This window comes from Falco rusticolus, chromosome 6 (assembly GCF_015220075.1).
Source record: "Falco rusticolus isolate bFalRus1 chromosome 6, bFalRus1.pri, whole genome shotgun sequence".
NCBI lineage: Eukaryota > Metazoa > Chordata > Aves > Falconiformes > Falconidae > Falco > Falco rusticolus.
Window position 1 is genome coordinate 19674251 of NC_051192.1, and position 13045 is coordinate 19687295.

The following is a 13045-nucleotide window of genomic DNA, read 5'->3' on the forward strand; positions in this document are numbered from 1 at the left end:
CTGGAGGACCTGATGTGAAGCTCAAGGACTTGCCCCTACTCTTAACCTTCTTACACCAGATACAAATGAAGTAAATTACCAAGGCTTTGGCTTCCTCTGCATGGTGGCAGGGGCAGTGGTAGTTCTTGGAACTCTGCCTGATGGTGTCTAGTTGTAGAGATCTGTTCAACATTGGGAACGAGTCCTCTGGGTGTTGTTTTGTGACAAAGTGGAGCAGGTCTGATGGGACATGTAAAATGACATTTTGCTTTCAGCCTGTGGAAGCTTTTCCTCAAACTACCTGTTGGAGACAAATGGGCTTGAGATCACTCAGAGCTTATCTGCTGGTCATTACAGCTGTGTAGAAGGCTTTTTCTGTGTATTTCATGCTGTGCAAAGTTTCTGGAAGAGTTGGTCAAGGTCTTTCGTCCTGTCAGAGACTTCATTCCTCAGCTTTAACATATTTTGTTAACAACTTCAAGGAGCCTAGTTGCCGTCTCAGCCTGCAATGTAAAGGAGGTTCAGGCCCTCCTGACAGATTTCCCCGTATATCATATCCTTGAGAAAAAGAGTTATTTCCTGGAGCTACCCTATATTCTATCCCTAAATTGGCAGGTTTTGCACAGAGAATGACTTTAAGACATCTCATAGAAGAACACTTGTAGGCAGTCAGCATTTCCCTGCCTAGAAGATGTTCTGCTCTGATGTGCAGCTGGTGTTCTGTAGGAATTATTCCTTCTTCCAGTAGTGATGATTTAGACAAACCTGATTCACTGGTTCGATTTGGAATTGAAGCAAAATTATATACATCTCTTAAAAATGGATTTTGGGATAGCTGAAAAAAAAATATCTGATAATGTTCTTTGTAGAGAACTTCTGTGAGAAATCTGAACCTGAAATGCATCCATCAGTGATAATAAATACTGCTTTAACCGATCCAATCCATAATGTCAAGAGCTTTATTCACTTTTCTGTGAAATGTGTCAAAGATAGTGGTCATTCAAAGTATTTCCAAATCACAATGTTTTGATGATGTCTGATTACAATTTGCAATAGATACTGGGTTTGAAGGGCATTTAACAAATGTGTTCAAGACCTATTTAATTACCTGGGAAATTGCAGGCAAGGTGGGTGAAATGAAGCCTGTGTAGATTGTGGTTTTGTTTGTATTCTAAACTTAGAACAAATGTCTTGACTTCAGTGGAACCATTTTGGTGCACCGAAGATCAGAGGTTGGCTTGTATCAGCAGAAGGCTTTGAGAGTCTGATGTGCAGCCATTGTAGCTAGAATCAGTGGCATCAATGTTGACAGTCTCTTGTAAGAATGCCTTTTGATTTAGCAGTACACAATATCTTCCAAGACATTTAACATCTTTATTAAATTATTTATATTCTCTCTTTCTTTTCTGAAGCCTAATGTGTAAAACTGTGGTGTTATGTTAACAGAGGGAGACAGGATGCCACGACAGACAAAATAAGAAAGACGTTTCTGAAAAGGAAGGAAAGTTGAGTACAGATGACTGTGGAATTTTTAGATAGCCAAGCAGAGATCGTTTTTTATTTAGTAGACTTTTTTTTTCAGACAAAGCCAAGATTGTTAAGCTCAATCTTCCTACCACAGTTGTTTGGTAAATTGGATTTCTTGCCTTGTTTGCTACTCATTGAGTTAGTGAATCTCAACAAGTAAGACTTGCCAGAGGGTTTTAAAAAATCAGTGGCAGACCCTTGACAAGTACGTTTGTACGTGAGGTACCTTACAAATAACAACAGCAAAAATGGGAGTTGATTACGTCTATACACATGAAAGTTATTTTATTGTATTATCTTGTAGTCTTTGTGGCTTAGATAATGTATTAGATACTTATTGCAGGAGACTGAGGTACAAATTAATTTAAGGAACAGGTAAAAAGAAATGATGTTTTAGCTTAGATGATTGATCACATTAAAGCTACACTTTGGGGTGATACTTACAATACCTTTTCAATCGTATTCATAGCTAGTAGATGGTTTAACAGTGCAAGCCAACGCCTAAGTACTTGAGGAGGGGTTGTTACTATCACAACACAGGCTGACCTCATCCTTAAATTTATGATTTCATCACTGGCCTTGTACAGCTCGTTGAGCTGGTATTTGGAGAAAATCGGTATTGTTGATGTGAAGCTCTCAGGAAAGGGATGTGGCGTTGGGTGTGTTGTTCCCAAATGTGGGAAATGCTCTTCACTATTTGAATGTTGCCTGATTTCCCACCTGGATTTTGTATACTTTGGCTTTCAATTGCCCTACCTAGCTAAGCGACTTTGGCAAGACTGAAGAGCTTTGCTCTCAGGTTTTTTCTCTGTATACATATTTGTAAATCAGAGGCAGTTCTCCTCTTAACCTTCTCTTCCATAAACAAATGAAGCTGACCGCTTCCCTATTCCTATGTAGTGGTGGCACATGTGTATATTAAATAATCTTGTTTACCTTCTCACTCAGAGCACCGTGTGCATGAGCTCATGCTAAACGCAGACTTGAAATGCATGCTAGAAACTGGCATACTATATAGGGATCTTCAATTCATAGAGATTTTTGTAATCTGCTCTGTAGTTGGTTGTTAAGTAGCTTGCTGAGCAATAAATAGATTTGTAGACTGCTAATACTTAAGCTCAGACATCACTCAGCATTAACACATCCTGGCAAAACCAATGCCTTACTGGTCTGTATTCATTTTATGCCTCGCTGTGCAGTAGCACTGGCTTTACAAGGGCTCCGCACCACCCTAAAGCGACTTGGAAAGAAATGAGCACAGTATTCTCTGCCTTGCAGACCACACCGTTAAGTATTGATGAAGAAGGTAGTTGTTCTTATGAGTAATAATGTCACATTTTAGTGGTTAAAAAGTAACCCAAATCATCAGAAAACTCCTTAATGTTTTTCTCATGTATGCTGCTGGTCACTGAATGGCATTTTTGTTCAAATGCATCTTTTGAAATATTTCTGCATCTTTTAGTTCATAAATATTTCAGCCAGATTTCATTTATTGTACTATCCTTGAAACCCTTTGTCTCTTTCCTTGGAAAGTACAAGAGGGATATAAGTTACTGTGTTTTAATGAGTAGTATTATGTTGATAGCATCTTTCTTCACCCCACCCCCAAGTATCACAGACTCTTTCCGTACTGTCTGCCCTTTGCTGGGGGGATATCAGGATACACAGGTTTTTTTCTATTTCATGTCCATAGTCCTGAGAGTTGATGGTAATCTTCAAAGAGGCTCATGTAGTCTGGTGGAAGTCAAAAGACAAATCCTGATGATTTTCCAGTTTCTCTGGGGTTGCAGGCACTTGGGAGGAGACAGACTTCTTCAGAAACACCAGGTTTTTCACTCACCCAAGTTCATATAAAATACCAGACAAACTCAAAATTACTACCTTTTATTACAGAAAAGCACAAAGTGATGTTCTTGAATGCACAACGGGGAACAAGGTCTGAAAGACACAAACTGCAAAAATGCAGTTGCAGTTACAAAACTGCACCTCCAGCTCGTTCTTAATGCTAAAGCCACTCCGTGAGGCTGCTTGACTTCATGGAGTGATCCGCAGCAAAGCTGGCCTGCAGTGTCGCTGCCTGCAGGAGTGGGAATGGGAATGCGATGAGGGGCATGCCTTTGGCCAGCGTGGCTGCCCAGGGCTGCATAAACCCAAACCCTATCTGAGGTAGTCACCTAAGGGGATAGTGATCTTTTCTCAGCTTTGGCCTGTTACTTTATAGTTCCCTAGGTAGAGTCCGTCTCATATTTTGGAAATTTGTACATGAGCAACTTCATACATCTAGGCTTTTGAAGGGATATCAGCATTAAAGGAGCTAATCCTTGTACCAAAATTACTCATTTATGGAATAAATATATAATTTAAATAAAAAATATAAATAAAAAAATTAAGGAGTAACTGAGTATGTCTAACTAGGGTTTGGTTTTCATAATGTTACATATAAACAGTATTATATGCTTTTGCCATCCATATTATCCACACGTAGATTGCAAATATACATGTTTTCTACTTCTCCCAAACTCAAAAAAATTGTGGAAGTGGTGCTGTTCCTAAGCGTTACTCACTGTAACAGCACTTACACAGCCAGACTTTCTCCAGACTTTCTCCTTAGCATACTTCTCTCAGGGAAGAGCTGTCTTTGGAGCTCAGGTTTGAGGGCATCATAAGAATCGTTCCTTCTCTCCATGACTAGTGGTGGGGACAGTAGGAAATGATAACTTCAGAGTTAATTCAGCAATACATGCATACTCGTCTTTCAGCAAGATCCTTGCTCTGTGAATAGAGGAGAATAACTAGTTCTCTCCAAGGGTGTTTTGCACCTTTCTGCCATTAAGATGTACTCCGGCACAAGAAAAATTTTGAGCACTTGGTAAAATCAACTTTTTTTTGTAACCATTTGCATGGTTCTAAATAAATATTTTAAGAGTACCTTGATTACAGTAACTACAGCTTGATTATTTAAAGTTTTACATCTGTATTTGACTACTGTGTGATGTACCAAAATGTAAAATGCTCAAATTTCATTTGCATGTCATTTAAAAGGAGATCTCAAAGTTTAATCTCTTCAGGACTATTTAACCAAAGGAAGACTTGAACTTCCTAAAAATACTAACTGAGTATGCATGTAAGAGACTGTGCTATTCCAGCTGGATGGAACATCCCAAATTTAGATCTACTGAACCTTCGTATCCCTTCAGAACCTTGCAACCCAGTCCTCACGGTGCGCTCTGTTTTTTCTCTCCCCAGGGATGCGACAAGGTAATGACTTTGGCACACAGTATCGCTCGGCCATCTACACGTTTTCTCAGGAACAGCTGGAAGCTGCCTTGAGATCTAAGGAAGAATATCAAAAGGTAACAATCGGGCAGGGCATGGAATGGCTTCACATACGAGCAGAGGTCAAAGATGTTGCCAGTTAGCACAAAATCGTTCCTTGTGCTATGCATTGTCTGCATTTGCTACTGGAGCTCCTCATTCCTAGACTGAACCTGCAGCGTATTTGCTTTAAATTCCAACTTTTATGAAATGCTTTTTTTTTTTTTTTTTTTTTTTTTTGGTGTGAGTCATTTTGTAACTGCAGAAATAAAAACAGTTACTTATGCAGAGATGTTTTCAATCTCTTAAAGAAGTTTTTTTATGTGGGTGCACCAGAGCAGAAAGTCTGTGATCTTACAGCTATTCAACTGTACCTAGACCCCATAGTCTGAAGGTTGCACCCAAAATCTCAGACCCAAGAGTTCCTGAATGCTGGGAGAAAGTCCTGATCAATATTCAAGCCTGGTAACTCAGGATCACCCACCCGCTGCTTATAAGATGCTTCTATCAAGCCATTCCGTAAATGTCTTTGATTAAATGTGACAGCCTATGACTTTGTAAGACTATTTGTTTTGACACTAGGATTTGTACGAGAGAAGATCGACCATTTCCCTTTCTATACACAGTCCTGGTTTTCAGTGGAGATGGATTCTGTCTCTTCCCTGCCACATAAGCTATTATTTAACTAAAGGCAGAGGGATTAGTGTCCTGTAGTGTTGCTGCATTGTGACTACTGTCTGATCTGCCTAGTGGTCTTGTCAGTGCAAGATCCAGATTCTACAGCAGAGATATGTACATTCTTATAACTTGTATGAAAAAAAACACCTCCTTACCTAGGGCATCAGGCTGGTAAATAGTAACTATTAACTAGTGCTAAAAGAATATCAGCTTTTATGCATTCACTTACACTATGACTTCACTAAAGTGTTATGTTAAAGCACCAGGGGGTATGGTGAATATTTAACGTTAAGAATAAACAACTCCTTTTTGAAGAGTGAGGGTACGTCAGTCAGAAGCATCTACTGAGGTCTGAAAGGGAGGTGTGTGTGCTGAGGTCCTGTGTGGCAGTTTGGTTTTCATAAATGTGTGTATGACTTTGGTGGGCTGACCTATGTGTGCACTGGTAGGGCTGGTTTCTACATGCAGTTGTCATGATTTTGCATGCAAAGAGATGCTCTGAACTGCAAGTAACCAATTTGCAAGTCATTCTTAGCAGTGTGGTAACTGTGCATGTAAATTAAGCGTTCCATGACATATGTATTTTCTCATGAGTAGCTGATCACATGGGGATAAGTCAGTCTCACAGGGGTTTACCTTTGTTAACAGAGTGGTTTCTGAAGGTTCGGTATTTGTACTTGTCATGCAGAACTTCCTTCTACTCATTGTTTACCTGAGATCCATTGCTTTTCCTAATTGATTTTGTTCATTTTTGTTAGTGTCTGCTGACCAGTATCACACTGTAAATCTTACAGCTTTCAGTTTGCTTTGCCAACTCTTACTATTCTCTGCTGTTATTTGTCATTAAATTAATACTAACTTGAAAGCAAAATTATGATGTAGGAGGTTGCAATATGATATTACAGAAATTTCCATCATCAAATAGATTTTCTTAATGGCACAATTTAAAATTTACCTACTTTGAAGTCTATCACCATTTGAAAAGCGTGTATAATTAGTACATTTATATAATTAGGCACAACTCTGTAAGCAATCACATGTGAAGGAAGGGACTGTGCTGCCAACTAAAGAAACACAGCAAATATGTGCTAAAAATCCTAGAGGATATGTGATTTCTATGTATTATTAACAATAATATCTGCAGTATTACCTACTGTGGTACTGCAGTAGCATAGAGTGGTTGTATGGGAAACATACTGAACAAACAGTATGTTCAGGAATCCCTTTTCATATTAAATGTTTTGCATTACATTAATGTAAATATAATACAACCACTTTCCTTATTATTGCAGTAATATAAAATAAATACTGAGCTCTTCTGGCAGTGACAAGTGCGTATCTGTGCACCTGATAATGACAGATAAAAACATGCGGGGATGGCACGACACTTGATTTGTCCATGATAAGCAGTGATGCATACACGGAACGGGGGAAGGACTAGCAAATACTGGGAGCACAATAACTGCAGTAAGTGTGAATGACTTGGAGGGGTTTGGCACAGCAAATGAATAAAAACAAAATGTAGTTTGTTTGTTTGTTTGCTGAATAATTGTGCATGTGCTCGTAGATGTCTTCTTGAGCTAAGGACCTGGAAGAGAGTGAAGAGTTGCCTTCAAAAGAAAACAATGTGTTTGCTGGATGAGTTTTTTTCATAAAGACGGGTATGGTTGTTAACTTAAAGGAAACATTTTTCTTCTCTTGAGGATAGAAACCATCCAGCCCCAAGGTTTAGATCATGAATTCCTGCCTCCGAGGCAGGCTAGCCTGAAGCGCTAGCTCCTTTCTAGAAGTCAGATAGCAAGAGTTCAGCCCTGTCTACATTCAGGGAGCAGTACGGGCTGAGAGGAGCAGATCTGTAGAACAAAACAGCGTGCGCTGAGGACCCCAAGCAAGCTGCATGCATTTGGAGGGGGTTTGCTCTTAGAAGCTGTAGTTTGTTCCTGGGAACCACGTGGCATAACAGGTAGAAGGCAGTGGAGCATGTCTGGCTTAACTCCATCAAAAGGAATTGGGTTCACCCAGTGTGCCCAGGTGGCCGAGGCCAGCGGCACCCTGGCTGCTGTCAGTGACGGCGTGGCCAGCAGGGCCGGGGCAGGGACCGTCCCCCTGCGCTGGGCACCGGTGCAGCCGCCCCTCGAGCCCTGGGGTCCGTTCTGGCCCCTCACTCCCAGACAGAGCTTGGGGGGCCGGAGCGTGTCCAGAGCCGGGCAGGGGGCTGGGGCAGGGGCTGGGGCACCAGTCTGATGGGGGGGCTGGGGGGTCAGCCTGGAGAGGAGGGGGCTCAGGGGGGACCCGATCGCTCCCTACAGCTGCCTGGGAGGGGGCTGCAGCCAGGGGGGTCGGTCTCTGCTCCCAGGTCACAAGTGACAGGACAAGGGGAAATAGCCTCAAATTGAGCCAGGGTAGTTTTAGGTCGGAGATTAGGAAAATTGTCTTCACCAAACGGGTGGTCAAGCATGGCACAGGCTGCCCAGGGAGGTGGGGGAGTCCCCATCCCTGGAGGGATTTAAAAGATGTGTAGATGTGGCAGTTGGGGACATGGGTTAGTGGTGGGCTTGGCAGTGCTGGGTTTACGGTTGGACTCGATGCTCTTAAAGGTCTTTTCCAACCTAAGTGATTCTATGATTCCCTGATCCCAAGACCACTCTGATGTGAACCAAAGCACGTTAAGTGACAATGATCAGGAGATTTATTACAAAGGCATCACTTCTGCTCCACACTGAAACACTAACATCGCTGACACCTTTAGGGTCGTGCTGTGCTCCAGTGGAGGAATACTCTAGTTTAAAGCACACCATGTCCCTAGCACCATCAGGCTGTGATGGAGGGTCCTGATGTGCACTGAGCCCAAGGATCCTGCAGGGTTACATCTATTTTAAATTGTGAAACTTGTTGCTGATTCATGCAGCTGTTTTGACAGCTGAGAAATGATGATACAGCGATGAATATGCATTGAGCCATGCGTCTTTAGCTGTTGATGGAGCTGATTGCATCCAGTCAAGAGTCGGCTAGTGGTAATATATATTATAATACAATAGTGCTGCTGGTAAATTGTAACACAATGTAAGTGTAATCAGAAAAACATAAAATGAGGGCCAGAGCTTGGTGAAAGTACTGGGAATGAGCTGTTCCATCAGTTTTGCCTGGAGCTGAAGTTTTTTAATACAGTTGAACCTGAGGTTACTCAATTTTCAAGACAGTTGCTAGGCTGGATTTGGTTTTCAGATGAATTATCTAGGCAATAATCCAAATAGTGAAATCAGGGTGGGAATAAGTTTGTATTTATTTTTTTCTGAATCAGAGGCTGGTATTTGTTTTGTCAAGCACTAACACTGGGTCTTCAGGCTCCAAGAATATACTCACACCCCAGACACCCCCACCGCGTTTGGTTTATGTTAAAGTAACATCCCAAAAATGCCAGCATCTCTGCATCCTCGTGTGTGACAGCACTGACAGTGCGCATTATGCACAGAGAGCAAAATGCAGCTCTATTACTTTGTCACAAAAGCAAATATTTGGCAGGAGAAGATCCTTCCACAAAGCAACTAAAGGGCTTCTCCATGAATTATTATGAATGAATGGAGTCATGATCTCTTGACAGAGGTGTTGGGTGATGTGAGCACGTAATAAGTTCCGGATTTGTTATAGGCAGGAGAAGCTGGTGGGGAGTTTTGCTGTCATTTGCTCTTACAGTCGTAATCTGGAGAGAATAATAAGAACTCAAAGAGACAGGAGTATAGTAATGTTGAGATTCTATGAAGACATTAAAAACGATGCCTTTACTAAAGTCCGGAGAACCGGAATGGAGAGTTTTTTTACTGAATGTATAGGAAATGTAGATGAAGCACAGAAGTACCTTTTTTATTGCTTAGAAATGGATGGAACTTTGCTAGAAGTAACGTAATACTTTTTTTTTTTTTTATGATTTGGGCTGTAAGGCTATAATCTGGGAAAGTTTCTCTGCAGGAGTAGATTGTGATGCTGATAGAAATCCTCTCTGAAATCTAAACCAGCTGGTCAACAGATTGAGAAAACAAATCAAATAAAAAATATATGCACCAAAGCCAGTACTACAAAGAAAAAGGAAAAAAAAGAAAGAAGCAATGCTAATTGTTTGCTTTGGGGCCTGTAGATATGTTTAAGAAGTTCAAAAAGTATTTTTTTTTTTAAGTTTTTTTGTAAGTGGAGGTGAAGAGATTAAATTATAAAATTAAAATTTGATATAAATATAAAAAATCCAGGCAACTGAAACTAACCCATTGCCCAATCTGCTAGTCTGGAGAACGGTCTTTTTGTGGAAGTGTCAGGACCTACAAAACCATGGGTGGGTAGAGTTTCTGGAGTTCTTGAAGGGAACAGTGAACGATGATCAGAGGAGAGACTGGATCACAGTGCGGTTGTGGCAAATATGTTTTTGTGAAGGTCTGAAGAGGATGCTCAGTTAAATGATTGAATTATCTTTGAATTGGTCAAATAGTAATTTTTCTTTGCATTTTGTCAAACATTTTCTGTTAATTTAACAAAAGGCTTCACCTAGAAAACATGAATTTGACCAAACATGTAATTTTTTTTTTTTTAATCAAGCAACTAAAAGGATTACTATGCTGGACTAAATTCCCTATTGGTATAACTCCACAAGAGCCAATACATTTGTACAGTGGGTAGTTTTCTCCATATGCTTTATTGCATATGTACTCGCATGCAGCTGGGAAGGGAATCTCTCAACTGTAACTTCAAATGTAATGTTTGGTTTTGCAGATGTAGGTACTGGAGCATCTGAACCTCGAAGCACCATTGGTTTGTCTCTGTGATTCTGTTTTTTTGGTTGTGCATGGGGTCTACAGTGATGGGGTTTTCTGGGGGGGGGGGTGGAGAGAGGAGAGTGCGGGGTAGGTTTTTTGGTTTGGTTTGTTATTTCTTTTTACTTTTAAAGGTCTGAACAGTTACCTGATAAACTATGGATGACCATGGGAAGAATGTTATTTTACACAGTTGTGGATTTACAGTGCTATCATTCATCTAAATATGAGGCAAAACTTTGAGGGTGATGGAGCATGGGGACAGGCTGCCCAGAGAGGCTGTGCAGTCTCCTTCTCTGGGGACGTTCAGAGCCCACCTGGATGCGATCCTGTGCAGCTGCTGTAGGAGAGCCTGCTTGAGCAGGGGGTGGGCTGGGTGGGCTCCAGGAGTCCCTTCCAACCCCGACCATTCTGTGACCCTGTGATTTGCAATAGCCAACTTTTCGGTGTGGCTGCAATTACATGACAGTACTCCTGATCCTGAACCTGCTCAGAGAAGATCTGGGAACATGCTGAATTAACACAGATACTGGCTTCGGCATTTGGCATGAAGCCCCTCTGTGGTGGGCTAGTCAGATGCCATGTCTTAGCCAAGAGCTGAACATCACCTGCTGGCCAGGTGATGTTATTTCTTTGTGAAGCAGAAGCGCTTGGACGAGCAGTGCCAGGCTCCACTGAAAGGGCTCAGCTAACCACTGACCTGGGAGCTCACACTGACCCCAGATGGAGTGGGTGCTCAGCCATGGGACATGTCCCCAGGGCCTGATTCAGTTGCTAGTGCCGTTGGGGAAGTCTGGCATATCTCAGCTGACCTCCACCTGCCACACTACAACGTACAAATATCCCTCAGGGACGATACCGTACCTGCCAGCCCCGTGTGGATCTCCAAAACGCCTCGGGCCCCTCAGACAGGGCTAAATGCCTAGATTGAGGAAGCTGGTGCTAGGCACACCCTGACCTGGCATGGCTGTAATGGGAGTCCTGGTACCCAGTGCACATGTGTACCTCGCCAGGTGTCGTGGTTTAACCCCAGCCGGTAACTGAGCACCACACAGCAGCTCGCTCACTCCCTCCCCACCTCCCAGAGGGATGGGGAGGAGGATTGGGAAGAGATGTAAAACTCAACCATTTAATAATTAAGATAATTATTTAAATAATAATTAATAACAAAAACTATAATGAAGAGGAGGGAGAAGTGGAGAGAAATAAAAGGCAAAGGGAAGGGGTGAAGGAAGACAAGCGATGCACAATATAACTGCTCACGACCCCTGAGTGATGCCCACCCAGTCCCCCAGCAGTGACGGGTAGCCCCTGGCCAACTTCCCCCAGTTTATATACCGAGCATGACATCCCATGGTATGGAACATCTCTTGGGCTAGCTGGGGCCAGCTGTCCTGGCCGTGTCCCCTCCCAGGTCCTTGTGCCCCCCAGCCCTCTCGCTGGCAGGGCTGGAGAGCTGAGAACTCCTTGACTTAGTATAAACATCACCCAGCAGCAACTAAACCCATCTGTTACCAACAGTATTCTCACACCAAATCCAAAACACAGCGCTGCACCAGCTACTAAGAAGAAAATTAACCCTTTTGCAGCTGAACCCAGGACAGCAGGTACCATCCAGGCTGGTGGGGGGTGGGTGCATTCTGCAGGCTGAGGCGGGCAGGGAAGTGACCCTGGCCAGCAGTGGGTGCAACAGTCTCTGCAGCTCAGCAGCTGAACAGATAGTGCCAAGCTTTCGTGAACTTGCTGCGGGATGGTGTGGGAGCAAACCCTCAGCTGCCAACCCAAGACCTTTATATTTGGTATCGTAGAAAAGAGATTTCAAAGCTGGAGTTTCCTGGCCAGTGCAATGAGCTTTGGAGCAGCGATCTGCGAGGAAACGAAGCGGTCAGGATTGTATTTATCAGGGCTGGAGGAAAGGCTGTGTACAGCCCTGCGGGATCGACAGTTCTGAGTTTTTAATTGCATGAAGGAACGCCTTGCAGAGTGAAGTTACAACACGCAACTGTGTTACCATGTAATGTGTTGTGTGAGTGTAGAACATGCTTTGCTTGGGAGACAGTTTTACACATCATTTTTGGCTGGCAAAAGTTAAATAACTCTTTAAAAAGTAGGTTGTTGTTATTAAAGCAATACAATAGAGTTGATAAAAAAATAACACCTGCTTACTCCTCTTCAAATTATGTCTATTTAGAGATTTACATATGGAATTATCTTTGCTTCACTCTGATGTGAGTAGTAGCTACTTGATTCCTGCCTGATGGCGGTAGTTCTTATGAAAATAAGCAAACCTGATCTGATAAGCTAAGCCATTATTTGTTTTGTAATCACTCATCTGTGCTACAGAGATACCCTTTTTATGTTCGTCCCTCTCTGAGAAAGCTGCATTCAGCTACAGATGAGGAGGTTTTGTGTGAACAGTTGCTAAGTCTTTTCATATTACCTAAACGGCAGAAAATTTGACTGCTTTGTCACCCCAAGAAAATTTGGTCACCTTGCAGCAGAAAAATAGTGCAAAACTAATACACACTTTTGACTGCGTTTCTTGATGACTGTGGCAACAAGATAAAAGCTTTAATGGCATGAGCTTAGGAGACTGTAGTTGGCTTCTTCGAGTTTCTTACAATAAATATGTCTGTGAGATGACGTGTCCCATAGTCAACGCGCATTAACAACCCACTTGTTCTTTCTTTGTTGAATTCATGCTCAAATGCATCTATATGATGCATTTATAAAGTTTTTTGGTTCTC

The 13045-nt window shown here is 42.2% G+C and overlaps 1 protein-coding gene across 2 annotated transcripts in view; it reads left to right on the plus strand.

Annotated features, from left to right (window-relative positions):
• Positions 1 to 13045, plus strand: part of MSRA (methionine sulfoxide reductase A) — a 293366-nt gene that overhangs the window by 192917 nt on the left and 87404 nt on the right. For both annotated transcript variants that reach the window (XM_037391311.1, XM_037391312.1), the window contains exon 5: positions 4753 to 4859. In XM_037391311.1, the coding sequence (XP_037247208.1) occupies positions 4753 to 4859 (107 nt within the window). The remainder of the gene's footprint in view (positions 1 to 4752; positions 4860 to 13045) is intronic.